This window comes from Haliaeetus albicilla, chromosome 1 (assembly GCF_947461875.1).
Source record: "Haliaeetus albicilla chromosome 1, bHalAlb1.1, whole genome shotgun sequence".
NCBI classification, from domain to species: Eukaryota; Metazoa; Chordata; class Aves; order Accipitriformes; family Accipitridae; genus Haliaeetus; species Haliaeetus albicilla.
Window position 1 is genome coordinate 42,089,307 of NC_091483.1, and position 15,962 is coordinate 42,105,268.

General features: G+C 39.0%; 2 protein-coding genes across 7 annotated transcripts in view; one reads left to right on the forward strand and one right to left on the reverse strand.

The window, feature by feature from the left end:
* Positions 1 to 1,103: 1,103 nt before the first annotated feature.
* LOC104324309 (streptococcal hemagglutinin) lies at positions 1,104 to 10,667 on the forward strand. Its single transcript, XM_069786609.1, has 8 exons — positions 1,104 to 1,903; positions 3,358 to 3,444; positions 3,711 to 3,944; positions 5,763 to 5,785; positions 6,665 to 6,810; positions 7,396 to 7,496; positions 7,592 to 7,693; positions 8,782 to 10,667. Exons 1-8 carry the CDS (start codon positions 1,331 to 1,333, stop codon positions 10,570 to 10,572), a joined length of 3,057 nt encoding a protein of 1,018 aa, XP_069642710.1. The 5' UTR covers positions 1,104 to 1,330; the 3' UTR covers positions 10,573 to 10,667.
* A 3,815-nt stretch (positions 10,668 to 14,482) lies between these two features.
* The window catches only part of LOC104324310 (DExD/H-box helicase 60), a 46,168-nt gene continuing 44,688 nt past the window's right edge, over positions 14,483 to 15,962 (reverse strand). For all 6 annotated transcript variants that reach the window (XM_069786569.1, XM_069786560.1, XM_069786576.1 and 3 more), the window contains 2 exons: positions 14,741 to 14,803; positions 14,483 to 14,628 (listed from right to left, as the gene is read on the reverse strand). In XM_069786569.1, the coding sequence (XP_069642670.1) occupies positions 14,526 to 14,628; positions 14,741 to 14,803 (166 nt within the window). In that variant the 3' untranslated portion in view covers positions 14,483 to 14,525. The remainder of the gene's footprint in view (positions 14,629 to 14,740; positions 14,804 to 15,962) is intronic.

A 15,962-nucleotide genomic window follows, 5' to 3' on the forward strand; every position in this document is an offset into this window, starting at 1 on the left:
CGGCAAAGCCTGGCTTCAAGTCTTCGTCCCATAGGAAAACGTGACGCTGCTTTTAAGTATCCCGAGCCTATGCAATGCAGCCTATCGATGAGACTTTCCGGCCTGTGTATTTGTACCTCCCGTCAGTCTCTTACGTAAACAGACATAAGGGAAAACGTGGTAATATTCACTAAAATAACTGCCCTTTGTTTTCCTTCTGCAGCTACAAGGTTTCCAACTTGATACAGACATTTTAGGGTGTTTTTTTAAACAGGTACTTCCTGCAAGTATGGCTCAGTATGACTGAATAAAGCGCTACTATAAAAACATACGAATACGCTTTTATGCTGTTTGCACCTGTCCCCTCCCTCAGTCTGTGAAAATAACGTGACTTTCTGTGCATCTTGCTTTTTTGCAAATACTGACTTTATGTTACAAACCTACTGATTTACAATAAACTTGACATTTCAGTTGAGTCTCTCTTGAGTTTGACACATTTCAAAATACTTCAGGTGGATAACGTAATCGTTAAGGCAGAACTTGGGAAGGAACGGCTCTGGGAAGAAAAATAAGCCAAGAACAAAACCGAGAACGAGATGAGCGCTATCCCGGTCTGTCGGCAGTAACAAAACCCTAAGCTTAGGTTGTATCACGATTTTGCAACTGTACTTAGAGGTAGCTAATAACAGCCGTACCTCAGCACCGGGGAGCTACTCCGCTTTAACTCTGTGTACGTGCAGACAGGAACACGGACACCTCTCTCAACCGCGAACGCCTTGTTCACGCGGTGCTTCCCACCGCACGAGGCCCCCTCCCAAAACGCAGAGCGGGAATTCCGCGGAGAGCCTGTCACAAAATGGCGGCGGCGGCGCTAGGGCCCCGCAGGCGTCCCGGGGCGCAGCCGCTCACAGGCCGGGCAGGGGGCGGGCCCCAGCACGCCCCGCCCCACGCCGCCGGCGAGGCGCGGCCGGGCCACCGGTCACACACGGTCAGTTCCGCGCCCCGCCCCGCCCCTGTGGCGCCGCCTCACTCCCTTCTTCTGCCCCGACTGGAAAGCGGCGGTGTCAATCTCGCGCCTTCCCCAATCGCCGCCGCGTCGTCTCCCCTTGCCCCTCCCCGGGCCGCCGGGCTCCGCTTCCTGGGAAGCTGGCGGTTGGCCGCGGCGGCCGGACTTCGGAGCTTGCCGGGTCTTCGGCTGCTTCTCCGCGGCCCCTCGGCGGCGGGGCTCGCTGCCGCCGGGCTGGAGGCGGCGGGGCGGCGTGACGAGGCGGGGGCGCCCAGCCGGCCCGCCTGCGAGCCGGGCCCGGGGCAGCAGGAGCGGCGTCCTCGGCCGCCCGCCTGCTTGTCGCAGATGGAGGCCAGCCTGACGTGCGCCGTGTGCCTGTCCCTCTTGGAGGAGCCGGTGACGCTGCCCCTCTGCTCGCACAACTTCTGCCGGGGCTGCGTGCTGGAGTGCCTGGCCTCGGCCGAGGCCGCCCGCCTGCAGCAGCAGCAGCGGGGGCAGGGACAGGGGCAGGCGCAGGCCCGCCTCTCCCGGGGGGGACCCGGACCGGGGCCGGGGCCGGGCGCTGGCGGCGGCGCGGCCGGCGGCCGGGTGTCGTGCCCGCTGTGCAGGAAGCTGTGCCCGCTGCCCCGCGGCGGCGCCGCCGCGCTGCCCGTCAACACCACGCTGGCGGAGGTGGTCAAGCTCTACCGGTCCGGCGCGGCAGGGGCCGCCAAGGCGGGGGAGGCAGAGCCGGGGCAGGGCCCTGGCCTGCTCTCCCCGCTGGCGCTCGGGGGAACCTGCCAGAAGCATCCGAGCCGGCTGGTGCAGCTGTACTGCCGGATGTGCCGCCAGGCGGGGTGCGGGCAGTGCGTCTCTGAGGAGCACCAAGGCATCTTCCACTCCGTCAACCTCATAGACACTGTGTACCAGGAGGAAAAAGTAAGCGCCGCGCCGGGGCTCCGGCTGGGGGCGGTCAGGCTCTCCCGCGGGGGATCCCACCGGCCCCGGGCTGCTCTTACTGGGCGACGCAGGGAGAAGCGCGGTGTGGCGGGCAGGCGAGAGGCAGCGAGGGGGTCTGCCGCTTGGAAGCGGGAGTCGGGATTTGTTTGCGGGCTACCGGGGTGTGCCTTCCCCTGCTGCCGTCAGACCTCCTCCGCCGCAGACGGGGCAGCGGGCGGTATCGCAGTATCCACAGAGCGGAACCCAGCTTACCAAAGCACCTGAGGAGTTGGGGTTGGTTGGGTTTCGGCTTTGTTTGGTTTTTTTTTAATATCGAGACTAGCAGTCTTTGCCGAAGAAACGCACCGATGCTAAGAGTTTATTGCATGTCTGGATCCAGTTTTTCCAAGTTCAGGAAGATGTTAGTCCTACTAACAAAAAAAAAACCAACAAAAAAAAACCGCCCACAGATATTTTGTTTATAGGCTCTCTGAGCTGGCATAGGCAATTTGGGTCAGAGATAATTACATATTTAGAAATAGATGGTTTAGGTAAGTAGTAAGTTCGTAAATGTAAAACCAAAATGCATTCCTGTTTGCATGAAGACAGCAACTGCCTGGCCTAATGGTTGGTTGGCAGCTTTGTAGTGGTAGCAGTTGTGGTTTTTGCCAAAATAGCTACCATCTGGGTAGAATGAGCCTTTCATGCCTTATGCAAATTGGGTGCAGGGCAGTGTGTCATACAGCAGTTCTGCTGTGCAGTAATTGAAACGACTGCAGGGCAGCGATGAAGAGTATAGGTATAGAAGTTTAAGTACCGCACTGACTATTCTTTAAGTCACAAGTTGCTTTTGCACTGATTTCCCTACTGCCTCTCCCATCACCAATTGCATGTCACTCAGGAAACCAGGGGAAAACAGTGTTTGCGCTAGACTCTCTATGTAAAACTTAGTGATACCGTAGTGAGGTAAAGGAGGAAAAAACCAGTGATAATCTTAGTTTAAAACCAAACAGAAATAACTCAGTTATGGACAGCTTTCTATTTTATCATTGAGGCATAAAAAAAAAGGCGATTATCACACAGTTGCTTGTCAGACTGGAATAACAGCATTAAAACTTACATTGTGATAGATGTCTGTGTGAGGTGAGAGGGTTTTTTTTAAAAAAAAAACAACATTGTTTCCCTCAGCCTTTTTTTTTTTTTAAACTGTGAAGTAGCCCTGTAGCCATTCTAGCAATATGCATTGTAGGTGAGCCTAAAAATATTTTGCAAAATAGTGAAAGTAAGTTTGTGTACTGATCCAGGAAAGCATTAAATGTTGTGATGTTTTGAATCACAGCCTTTGTTTAATATGTTTTACAGCACATCCCATGATGTGATTCTAGATAACCACTGAAATGTATTTATTTTATGGAGTGGATAAAGCTGTATTAAGCGTTTCAATTGTCTTGCAGTTAACCTTCTTCAGCAGTCTGAAAAAAATGAGAATAATAAATGAGAAGCTGATGAATGAAATTTCAAGTCAACCAAATGATACGGACGTGAGTTACAGTTGCTGGATATTTTTTTTATATATATGAATGTATACTATAAAAATATTTTTAAATTATATTTTTATATATTATATAGAAATATATATTTTTTTATATATGTGTTTTTATTTCTCTTTCATGATAGGTTAATCACAACATGGAGTATACTAGTGCTCCTTGTGGCAGAGATGTGCTCTGAGCTTACTTGGGGAAGTGACTCCCATATAGACATCGTTACTGCATTTTCATCTGTTTTTATGTTCTTGTGCTTCTAGATGGTGCTGAACAGTGATGCAGAAATAATTGCACTGGAATTTGGAGAAATTTTCAAAACCCTGGAAATGAAGAAACGGCAATTGCTAGAAGATGTTGAAAATCAAAGAAGTAAAAAAGAGAAAGAATTTCAGATTTGGAAGAAAATGAAGGAAACTCACAAGAAGACCATTGAGAATTTTTTGAAGGATTGTGAAAAGCTTGTCCATGAGTGTGATCCTCAGCGTTTCCTGGAGGTGATGGCCTTTTAGTTATTATTTGATATCAGTTGTATAATGAACCTCAAATGTCATATAGAGCCTGCTATTTTGTAGATTATGATAATGACTGAATCAGGAAAAAGAAATTCAACAAATGAAAAATACAGACTAAAATTACTTAACACTTCATACCTTTTTTTATAGCAGTGCTTTTCATTTTAGAAAAGTTTGAAAAGCTTTCTTTGCAGCTTATCAGTTATATTTAGTGAATTCAGTAGACACTTTTCTTCTTCACTGAAAACTAATGAAATTAATATTGACTGTGTAGCTGTTGCTCTAACACTTGCTGTATTATGCTGCCAGCTGTGAAAGTAAGCTACCTTGGTGCTGGATAGGGAGTTATTTACTAGTACTGCCTTCAAAATTCTCACATTTATTTGCTTTTTCATACTTATTTTCAAATGCTTTGTGTATTGAGCATTTCCATTGCATTTTTTAAGTTGCAAGACAATAAAAATGCTTTTTGGGTAAAGACTGGAGCCAGAATTGATAACTTGTCTGTGCTGCACAGTGGAGTACCATGTTGGGATACCTGACCTAAGGCGATTGTACTGATTTTAAAACCTACTGTAAACTTTGCACCGAGGTGTGCAATGGAGATAAATCAGCCTATTCAAAGCTGGCTTAGGTGCTTCTGACAGACGCTCTACTATGTAGTACATACACTTCTGTATACAAGACCCTGAAAGTCTTCCTCATAATGTTTAAGGGAACTGCACAGAAAAACACTGTTTCTGGTTTAGAGATAAATGCTAGAGGAACCCAAGACACAAGCTTAATCTTCACTGTTACCTAAACTAGTGTAGACCTTTTAATCTTGTTTATGTCAAACACTGTGGCTGCAGTTGTATGGAATTTAGGCAGATGGTAGATATGGGGCAAAGTACTTAAATAACTACTGAATTTTGTGTTTTCCTTAATTTCAAGGCTTATGCTTTCCTAAGAAACTACAGCATATTGCTGTTTTCTGCAGTGGGTCTTTTTGCTGCCTTCAGATAAATGAGAACCTAAGAAAGTACTTAGAGGTTGACTAAGTTTCTGGTAACAACTCATTAAGGAAAATTTCACTTCTACCCAAAGTAAAAGCAACTCCCACTTTTGGAAGAAATATTCTGACTCCAGTGATGAGTATGCTTTAAACTTAGCACCTTCCCACCTGCCCCTCATAACGCTACACAACTTATTTCAGTGAGGTGGGTTTTTGTTGTTGTTTTAAGATTGCGTTCAGTGAGATCACCGGGTTTTTAAAAGGAGGCAGCTAGTCTATAATCCAGTCAGGTTTTTACTCCCATTCTTTGGGAAGTGTCACTTGACTACAGCGCAGTGCACTTCATACTGCCATTATCTGGCTGAATTAAAACTAAAAGACAGCTTTTTTTAATCTCAGTGTAATAGCATCTTGAGAACAGGTAGCAGAGGCTTCCCTCGCCAAGAAATACAGAACAGTCTTTCATTGGAATGTTTACAAATATCTGAACATCTGAAATGGATTAGATAACCATATGGGTCATGATTCATGATTTGAGTGCCTTCATTTGGCTCTGAAGGAGTTCTTTTTGTCTTTAACACAAAACATGACAAGATAAATCATTGTCCCAGACATACTTTTTTTTTTTACATTTGTATGCTCTTTTTTCTTTTTTTTTTTAATGTTAACAGGTTTATTTCCTATAGTCCTGTGAAATGAAGACAGGGAGTTCAATCTCTGAGTATTTTGATAAAGCAATAATCTCCTTCTTTTTAGAGTTGGAGGAAAACTCATTCATATCTTACAAATTCTTGTTTTATTTATAGGTGGCCTGTGGCTTGAATACAAGGTATATATATTTTTTTCATGCTTTGTTAGTTCTCTAGTGTAATTTTAAGATTAAAAACTAAGAAAATAGTTTCTTTGGATATGGTCAGATATAGCAACTTAAAATGAAAATAGTATTTGGTAATTAAGACATTATAATGCTTTCAGATTTTTTGGATGCTCCATATTCCAAATTTTAGGCAAGGTGTCAAGAATTTTAGTGATGTACTGTCTGGGATTAGAGATAATAAATCTTTTGAATTGGCTCCCTGGCAAAAACTGAGTATAGGAATTCATTAATACATGGTGATTGGATATTTTTAGATATTTAAACTCAGGAACACTGAAGCATGCCTGAAGCTTTTACAAAAATCTTTAAGTCTAAGTGTGTGTACAGAGATTCTGCAGTATCTTCATTTTTGTGTTTGCAGTGCACATACCCTGTATGTTTTTTTTCTAAAGATTCTTAATTACATTTCTTATTGCTTTTTAAACAAAGTTTAAGAAAGAATATTGGAAATGGAGTTCTTTAAAATATGTTGTGGTTGAGACTAACATTAGCAATGCCCTCTGAAGAAAGAGTATAATTTAGATTCAGGTGTTGTACACTAAGAAAAGTGGGGGTGTTTTAATCTTTTTGCTGAACTACAGGCACTACTTATTGCAATTTCCATTGTGTATGAAACCTAATTCAAATGAATCGTCAAGTAGTAAGTTTTAAGAAAAAAAATCTAGGAAACTTGACATTTTATTGAGGACTTAACTTTTTCTGATATCTTCTCCCTTTTAGTGATTTCTTTTTAAAATTAATTTTTTTTGTATTCGGTAGGTGTAATTTAGTTGTTGGCATGTGAGCCTTAAGAAAAGTGTTTAAGATTGGGGTTTTTTTTTCCCTTTCCAGAATGAAAACTCAGCTTGACCTGATGAATATAGCATCCAGCTATGAAAAACCACCGGAATGTACTCAAAAGAAGATGGATATCAAACCTGTGGTTAATGAAATCTTGGCTTTGAAGTTAATGCCTGTTAATGTAGGCATTGTTAAAGGTAGGGAAGAAGGACTTAATATAGGACAAGATTCGGGGAATCACTCTAGCAACCTGCAATTTGTGGAACTACTTGCTAATAAACAATCTGCATGGCGAAAGCATGCAAGAGTTCAGAAAGCATCTGAAGAAATTAATGGATGTTAAATTCATCGAGGGCTTTTAAATGCATTTTATGACTGTGCTTTCTCTACAAAGTCCCTAGGCTGTATTTTTGGAAGCTGGGAGAAGTATCATTATAATTTTCCTATACAACCAGTATCGTCACTGTCCGAAGTGTGTTGCTGAAGTAGATGGGCATTTGTTGTAGTGTAGTGTGAATGTTAACTACACTCTAATTAAATGCTTTTACCTCAAGGAGAAAGTGTTGGGTTTTGTATCAGGGCAGGAATCTCCAGGCATTTAGAAAACTTCTTGTGTGGGCCACTTGCTTTCTATCACAGAAGTTTCGACAAGTACTAGGGTCTCACTTAGGGCAATATACTTTTGTTCTTAATTGGAATCTGTGTTTAGATGCACAGGAACCTTTTGGTATTTTCCATACTTAATATGCTCTCCATTAGTATTCTTGTATTCTTTCTGATAGATCTACCTTCTGGAGGAAATGAGAGTTCAACAAAAAATATTCTATTTAAAAATAACATAAAGCAATGGCAGGACCAGAAGAATATACCCAACACATTTCTTGTAAGTTATTGACTATGGGGCTACAACACTGTACTGTTTTGTTTATTTTTTCTTATCAAAATAAACTATAATGTCTGCTGCAAAACATTTTTCAGCCTGTAGCAGGACAGGAGGAAGCACTAGCAGATGGTAGCAGGATCTGTACTCGCTTAATGTCAATATCAGAAATGTCAGCGTTTCAAAATATGAGTCATGAGGTATGATTGAACATCTGTTGTAAGTATGGCTAAGTTACTATTTGTTATGACACAACTTTCTAAATAAACTCTTACAATATTTTTCAGTTTTCTTAGTAGAAAGTTACCCTTCCAATTCTAGAATATAAATCTGACTAGGTTATTAAAGCTGTCAGGATTTTACTCTTCTTTTTTCTTCAGAAAGCTGGAACTTAATCTTACTACTGACTTCAAATACTTATTTTTATATTTTATTGTGGCTTTTTGAGTCACATCTGTAGCTTTGTAATCCAAACAAGCTTCCCTACTGCCTATTTGAAGAGGAAGTCATCTGCCTGTGTTCTGTTTTCTGAAGATAATAGAATTCACTCTTCTAAGACTAAATTCCTGATAATTTGACATGAAACTGAAACCAGTCTCTCTTTTTGTTTCATTTCCAATGAGCTAGTTATACAACTAGATTGTTTCACTCACTAGCAGTTCCATGTGGGTGGCTGAGTGAGTATTGTTCTGTACAGAATTATTCTAGTTACAGTTGGTGAAGCATGGCTGGCAGTAAATTGCATAATGTATGTTCTGAGAATGCCAATGGCAGATGATTAAATGAAGAAGTTGCTTAGGTCCTTTAATATAGAATTATTTTTCTTTTGCTGTATTATTTTGAAGAACATCTGTGGCTTATTGCCATTGAGAATACAATTTACATAGTTATTGTATCTAGTAAAAAAAAAAACAAACTATGACCAGCTAAATTGGTTTCAGATGGTTATTTTTCATGACAACTTGAGAATTTGTCACTTACTGTCTAAGCTACTATTTTTAGTTATTTATGGTTTTGGCAGTGATTTTAAACAGTTTTCTGTAGTCTCCTGTTTCAAAACCTACTTTGTCATCAGGGTTCCATGTGTATCTTGTTCAATTATTTTTAAAGAACTTTTTTCCATAATGACTTGTGTTCTGTTGTCTTCTAGCAGCAATGGAAAAATACATCATAAATGCTATAGAATATATGAAAACTTTTCTTCAGTCTTAGGACCGTATGTGGGTTTTATAAACTCTGAATCCACGCACGCCATTTTACTTAACGGGATTCTTTGCTGTAATTGTAGGAGTTACGTTACAGATACTATATGGAACATCAGAAGCTCACCGATGAGTTCAAGACACAAACTTTACCTGCAGATAAAAAGTATAAATTTGTAACTCCTGAGGCTTTGAAGGATAGGTCCTCAGGAACTCCTTTTGTACCTTCACCTACCAAAGCAAATAACACAGATAAAGGAAAAACGGGAACCCTGCAAAGAGCAGATGGCTTTGAGAGAAGCTTTTCTGGAACCAGTAATCACAGCATCCCATCCACAAATATGAACTTTTCTGAAACAAATGGTGACTTAAAATTATTTCATGAGAGAAGTTCCCAGGAAGTAACCACTCCAGCCTTATCAGAAAACTCCGAAGACTTAGTAATTAAAGAAAAATTGCCAATGCAGGCATCGGCAGTTACTGTTTCCAATGAAATGGACACAAATTCTAGCACTTCATCTGGCTTAAAACCAGCAGCATCAGTAAATGTTACCGTTTCAAATTCAGTATTTCTAGATGTTTCTGCAGAGAGACTTTCTGCTTCACCTTTTGCTTTCAGTGCATGTAACAACTCATTACCCAGATTTATTAAAGATGCCAGTACATTTTCCTTCAAAAAGAAAGACAGGAAATATGTTTTCCCTCAATTTTATCTAGGAAAATGTGATCGTGCAGTTAAAACTGATAATGAGAATGAAAGCAAATTTAGAAAACATGGTCCTGTAACAAAAAACACAGTTTCTGATGCTTCAACCAGTCCTAATGTAGACTCAGCAGAAAGTGAGAAACCAGATTGTTCATTTCCCTTTGGCAATTCAGAAAGAGATTGTTTTGCAGGATTGGGAGTCAGCAATTCATTTAAGGTTTTACCATTATCCTCATTTTTTAGCCAATCTGAGAAGCCATTTGACAAAAGTACGTCATCTCACATGAGAGAAAAAACACTTTCTGCAAAGGAAACTGCAGAATATGGTACACAGAAACCAACTGTCTCATGGGAACAGAAAGCTAATGCCTCAGAATCCATCACAGCTGTAGCTTGCAGTACTTCAGAACCCAACACTGCAGCTGGGATAAATGATGTCTCAGAGTCCCCCCTTCTCCCCAGTAACTGTGTATTTTCCTTCAAAAATAACTGTTTCCAGTTGCCTTCAACAGTATTTTCATTTGGAAGTATTGTCAGAAATACCTCTGATTCGCTGACTTCCTCTGTGTTTTTGTCTGGAAATAGTACTGAAAAAAAGGAAAAAGAGAAGATAAAATCTGACAAAACACCTCTAAATCTAGGGAAGCTTGTATCTTCACAGTGTGCAGAGCCTGCTTCTAGACATAGTCATCCAAAATGTGAAGGTTCATTCTTTCCTGTGAACTCATCTCAGAAAACTGAAAGCGCAGAAATGCTTGCTGATAGTAATTCTTCTTGTAGTCAGCCTTTTTGTTCAGTTTTCCTTCCTGTTAAATATGAGAACGCATCTTCCACTCAACTTATTATTACAACAACAAAACAAGAAACAAAGGTAAAAGATGAAGGAAGTGAAACTGTTGCTGAGAACAACCCTTCCTGTCCTGGGAGGGAAGATGAACCTGAGTCTGTACAGTTTCAGAATGCAGCTTGTTCTGTTCCTGGCACGTGCAATGATCCATCTTTAGGAGGTTCTGTGCTTACGGTAAATGAAGCAGGAGGAATGCCAAGTGACAGCGATTCTGACACTGAAGAGCTAAGTCAAACATCTATCTCTACTGATACCAGCAGTGCATCAGAATATTTTTCTGTTGCTGAAGACAAAATATCCACTAGAAGAAAATCAGAGACATGAAGAGAGAGTGAAATGGAAGATGACTATACTTAAATAAGCTGGAATTAAATAAATGCTACTTAACACATTAAAAAGTGGGGATACCTGTGATTTTACAGCTGTTGTTCTCCCTGATTCTTGCCAATTGAGGTACCTTTGTGTTAGAAACATGACTGCTTATCAGCAAGTACAATGTACTGAAGTTATTTTTATAGTGCAAACCCAAACTGAAGAAACAACCAAAAATGTCATGTCTTGTTAAAGACTCAAGTATGACCATGTATGCTGTATCTTTAAGAATGCAGACCACCTGAGAAGTACTGCTGGGGTGGGGGTGGGTGTGGGTGGGTGGTGGAGGACGGAGATGTCCCAGAAAGCAGGTTCAGTGAAGCCTCAGCAACAGGAAGCAGTATATTGCTGTTTTGGTACAGCAGCACTTGCACTAGGGTTAAATCAGAAAGAGTACAGACAATAGCATTCACCTCATAGGCAGGGAGGGAGGAGAGCCATGGGGAAAACAAAGGATGTTGAAGGGCATTACTGGAAATTGCTTTGTGTATCTCCCTTTTGCTGTTTTTCTTTTTTTCTGTGATGTATTTAATATATACTGAAGGTGCAAGTTCTAGTGTAATTTCAATAATTTCTCTTGCACTTTTGAAATCGAAACACTACATCAATGTTCTTGTTATGCATTGCAGAAGGGTGTCAGCTGTGCTTCTGAACCGCTGCCTTTATGAAAAGTAACAGTCACAACTAATTTTCAGTTCCTCTTGGCAACAGTTTTGGAACCAGTGGACAGATACTAACTTGCTGTTTTGATGAAAGCATTAGGAGAATCTAGCTTTTAAAACACAAAAAATCTCCCTTTAAAATTTGTGTAATGACAGCAAAAAAGGAAAACAGCACTTCTCACTGATCCAGAACTCATTGAATTTTTAGTCTGTGAAATATGACATGAAGTGAGGATAAAAATACCATCTTTTTCTAATTTATTAACCTTTTTGTTGCATACAAGAGATAATTGTACTTTAGCTATTAGAATATGCAGACGGTAGTGCTATTTCAGATTAAAGCTTTATTTCATTTAGTGTTCACTCTCCAGCAGAAGCTGGTGCCAGATTTTAAATAAATGAATCTTGTGTTAGGTAGCTATGTCAACTGGCAAGTATTAGATCAGAGTGTTTAATATCCCTTCAGAATTTTTCACAGGCAACTAGATAGACATCTTTTAAAAAGAAAAAAAGATCCAAATTATCTTTGTAACTTCATAAGAGAAATATTACTTAAATTTAAATCTCTGCAAGGCTTACCAGTATACTTATTGTGACAGAATACTTAGAAATACTGTTCTTGGTTTAGGAAGTGATCTAATTTTAATTTGACTTGTGTTAAATTCTTGGCCTCAGTTTTTCTGTGGCAGTGCATTCCTCTAAATGTGCCGAAAAATAATTTTTAGAATTTATACAACTTACTAATCTTCCGTTTGCATTATAGTAAGGAAGGTGGCGAAAATTATCTTTATTGTTTTAGTTCTTTATGTTCATCTCTTAAGTTTTACTGTATTTCAGTTTTCCCCTAAGAATTGTTCTGCTTTTATCTCTAGGCATTCTTGTCATGTTCTTCTGTGTGTGTAGGAGAGAAGTGTTAAAAAGGTATTAAGTTAAATTATTGGAAGACAAAGGCTGACCATGATGATAATGGCAGGTGTGTAATGGATGGAGGTTGATCTCACTATAATGAAAGCAAGAAAAATGGAACAATTTTAGGGACACAGATAAGGCACCCATAAAACTTGTTGCCAGAAGGTTGTAGAAAATGTTTGTTTTCTGTTACAGTGACAAAGAAAAATAATTCCTAATGAGTTAGGGTTATTCAGAAACCCTAGTGAGTTTCTTAAAATTGCTTATTTTCTACGTATCTTCTGTTCATTTCTGTTACAGTGTTTCATGAGAGTTCGATAAAGTTAAGCTTTAAAGCAGATGCATCAACTTCTAGTGAAAAGACACCATTATAGAATCATAAAGCAAATAGACTACAGTTTTTGAAAGCAGAAGTTGTTGGTGTGGGGGTTCAATACAGTCCTAGGACTGCTTTTCAAGAGTGGCAAGTTGTTGTCTAAGTGCATTATAATTCAGCATTAAGGTTTTACAAGGGAGATAAATGGTAAGCAGGACATTTTATTTACAATAGGTCGCAGTAAAATTATAGTCCACCCAGATACTAAATCAGTAGAATTACTGATGTTTCTGATATTTTCACAAGTTGATTCCTTGGTCTTTTTGACTTAAGCATTTGGTCATCTTTCACTATTGACTCCTTACTAAAAGCTGTAACAGGTGTGAGGTGCTTCTTGTATACATTATTAAAAGTGAAATGTTGACTGCTATTACTAATGCTTTAAGAGACACTACAGTCTTCAGCATATAAAATTAGTACCCTGTGACAGACCTAGAAAGTGTTTTTCACCCAGGATTTCATGGTTACTGGTCAAATAACTGAGAATACAATAGGAACAATTTCTGACTTTATTCCTTGGTCAATTAATTGTGTCTTAGCTAAAAAGGTTATTCCGTTTATACTGGGAAATGTGAACCTGGAAAGGTCTAAATGAAGTTACTTCTACCCTAGTTGAGGAACAGTTGTGCAAGATTTATCTACATATGGCATGGTTTGCCAGATAGTAAAGAATAATTTGAGTAAATTTTATTTTCCAAGCAGAGTTAAAACAGTCTTTTCTACCACTGGGTTTGATTTCTGTCATAATTTTGTTTCACATATTAAAAAACTGGAAGGAAAAAAGAGATTAAGTCAGTTGATGGTAGCTCAGCAGCACTACCTGACTACATAGAGGTTTTCCCCCCAATACCTCCTAGCGACATGTTGCATGTAGTTTAATGCTGCCTAAAGAGGTTTTTAAGTCAAAGACTTCATCAGTGATCATTTGATGAACACCAGAGCTAATTTGAAGAAATGGGGTTCTGAATTGTCCTTAATGCACATTTTGCTTATTATCAATAGCAAATAGTTTACATCACTATCTTGGTCATCATTATAAAATTGTGTGTGGCAATGAGGACTGTTGTCAAAGCCTAATTTTCTTAGGTTATCTAAACATTAGTATGTATGTATATATTTTTTCAGACTACAGTTAGACTAAAATGTATGTTAAACTGCAGAATTTTCAGGAATAGTACGAAAATACTGCTGAAAACTTTGTTCTTCCCAGCAAACCCCAAGCAAATCGTTAGGAAACATATTTTACTAAACACAATTTGTATTGCAAGGGAATTTTTGACAAGTATGCTAGAGGTGTCCTGGATCTTTCTGAGTCTTAAGGATACAGGAGGTGAAAAATGAAGCAATTCTATATATGGTTGGAACATTTTTATTAAGCAAATTTCATTGTACTGATATAAAATCCTCTTTATACTTAAAAATTTGTAGACTACAACTGCAGACTGGTTTAAAAACTTTTATAATGGTTCATGAAGGTACTACTTTATAACTTAATAGAAACCTTGGAAAATAATTAGAACAATTTATTTGATTATAGTTGCGAAAGTAATTGCTGAACATCCTTCACAAATGGGCTGAAAGTTACCAATGCTGTCCTACTAATCTCACCAGCTGTCAGAACTATGACATTTGCTCAGTATATTTGAGAGCTGTCTTAACATATATATTACTGCCTGAAAAAAGAAATGTGCAATTGAAAGATATGTGCAATTATCTAGTTTTGTAATCTAATAGAAACAATTATTTAGTTGCTAACATGTCAATGTGTAAAGGTTAATTTTATAAATTCAACTTTTTATTACTAATATTGGATATTACTAAAGCTTTATTATGAAATATATTTGATAACTCATACCTAGTCACTTCCTAACTTAAAAGGCAGCTGATCTGTGTGGTGAGAGTACTATGTGCTGCTGCTGCTGCTGCTTTCTTTTTGGTTTTTTTTTTCTTTTTTTTCTTCAGGTGCCACACTTCAGTTTCTTTTCATAGATTTCACCCAGTTGTTGAAATGCCAGTAGAACATTATCATTTGGATCATCACACAGTTCACTCAGCGATGTTCTGTTGTGGTTTTTTTTTTTAAATAAAAAAAAAAAAAAGCATTGTTTCATTTTAAGTTGCTTTAAAGATGAAATATGTATCTTGTATATTAAAAAGCACAAGTTTATCATACCCAATAGACTTAATGAGGAGTGAAAAATCCTTGAGTGCATAGTAAGCATCTCCTTCATTTAACCTAAAGAAAGAAAAAAAATTGAAATGGAAATGCACTATAACATACTGTTTCATCTTTAATAAACCCTGCCATGTAGGTTGGATAAGGATGCAGAGAACATATACCATGGCCTCAAACACTGACATACTAGTTCATGAGGATTACTGTAGAATAACTATAAGCTTAAAATAATTAATAATGCTGTAGGGACACATGTTTCTATAATTATACTAAACATATAAAAGACTTGTGAGTAATGTTTGGAAAGATAATTTATTAATATTATCTTGGGAACATGGTTTCAACTGTTTGAATAACTAACCTGTCTCAAGCTAAACTAGAACGCTATACTTCAGATGAATCTGCTGGCTAAATTGAGCAGGAGATAGTGTAAACTTTCTACAGATGATGAAGACCCTATATTTTGAAAAAAAGGACCACTGATTCCTGAAAAGCAACTTAATAAACTTGGTTTCTAGTAATTAAGAATACCACATTTAAAAAAAAATTACCATTAGTATTGTGTTGAAAATAATAGAATCATAGAATGGTTTGGGCTGGAAGGGACCTTTAAAGATCATCTAATCTAACCCCTCTGCTATGGGCAAGGACATGTTTCACTAGATCAACTTGATAGAATCAGAGTGTGATTCTATAATCAGTATATTTCCTCATCTCTTGATAATGTGGCATTAGTGCCAAACTCTGCTATTGTAATTACAACAGTGCATGGAATGTGTATTCTAATTTTTCTTATTAGAATCTGCTTTGAAGAGCTTACAAAAAAGCAGATACTGTCATATGCTCCCAACAGCACCTTCAGGGAGCAGAGTGAGGTGGTATTTCTCAGTCATAAATAAAAGTTACTGGCTATGAGCATGAAGACAAAATAAAGATACTTGCTAGAGTAGTTGGGAGAGGGAGCTTGTGGTTGAGCTTTTTTGAGCTGAGGCTGGGAGTAAAACAGGTATGTGAATGGCTTCGTTAAGACCTGCAAGCTATAAGTTTTGTAAAGAGATGGATTTAATGAACAAGATTATACAGGCCAGTGAGATTCAAAGGTGAAAATGATAATGATGAAAATGGCAAGACATCACATTTAGCAGGTGCATCTCTAAAAGATTGAAGAGGGCAACAGGGCTGTAAATGGTAAGAGCAAAAGAAAGACAATCTTAGCTTA

Excerpts from the sequence above, each read along its gene's own strand:
- LOC104324309 (XM_069786609.1), top strand. The coding sequence starts at position 1,331 with ATGGAGGCCAGCCTGACGTGCGCCGTGTGCCTGTCCCTCTTGGAGGAG. Across the intron at positions 3,945-5,762 it reads ATCCTCAGCGTTTCCTGGAG|GTGGCCTGTGGCTTGAATAC; the intron begins GTGATGGCCTTT and ends TTTTATTTATAG. Across the intron at positions 7,694-8,781 it reads TTCAAAATATGAGTCATGAG|GAGTTACGTTACAGATACTA; the intron begins GTATGATTGAAC and ends CTGTAATTGTAG.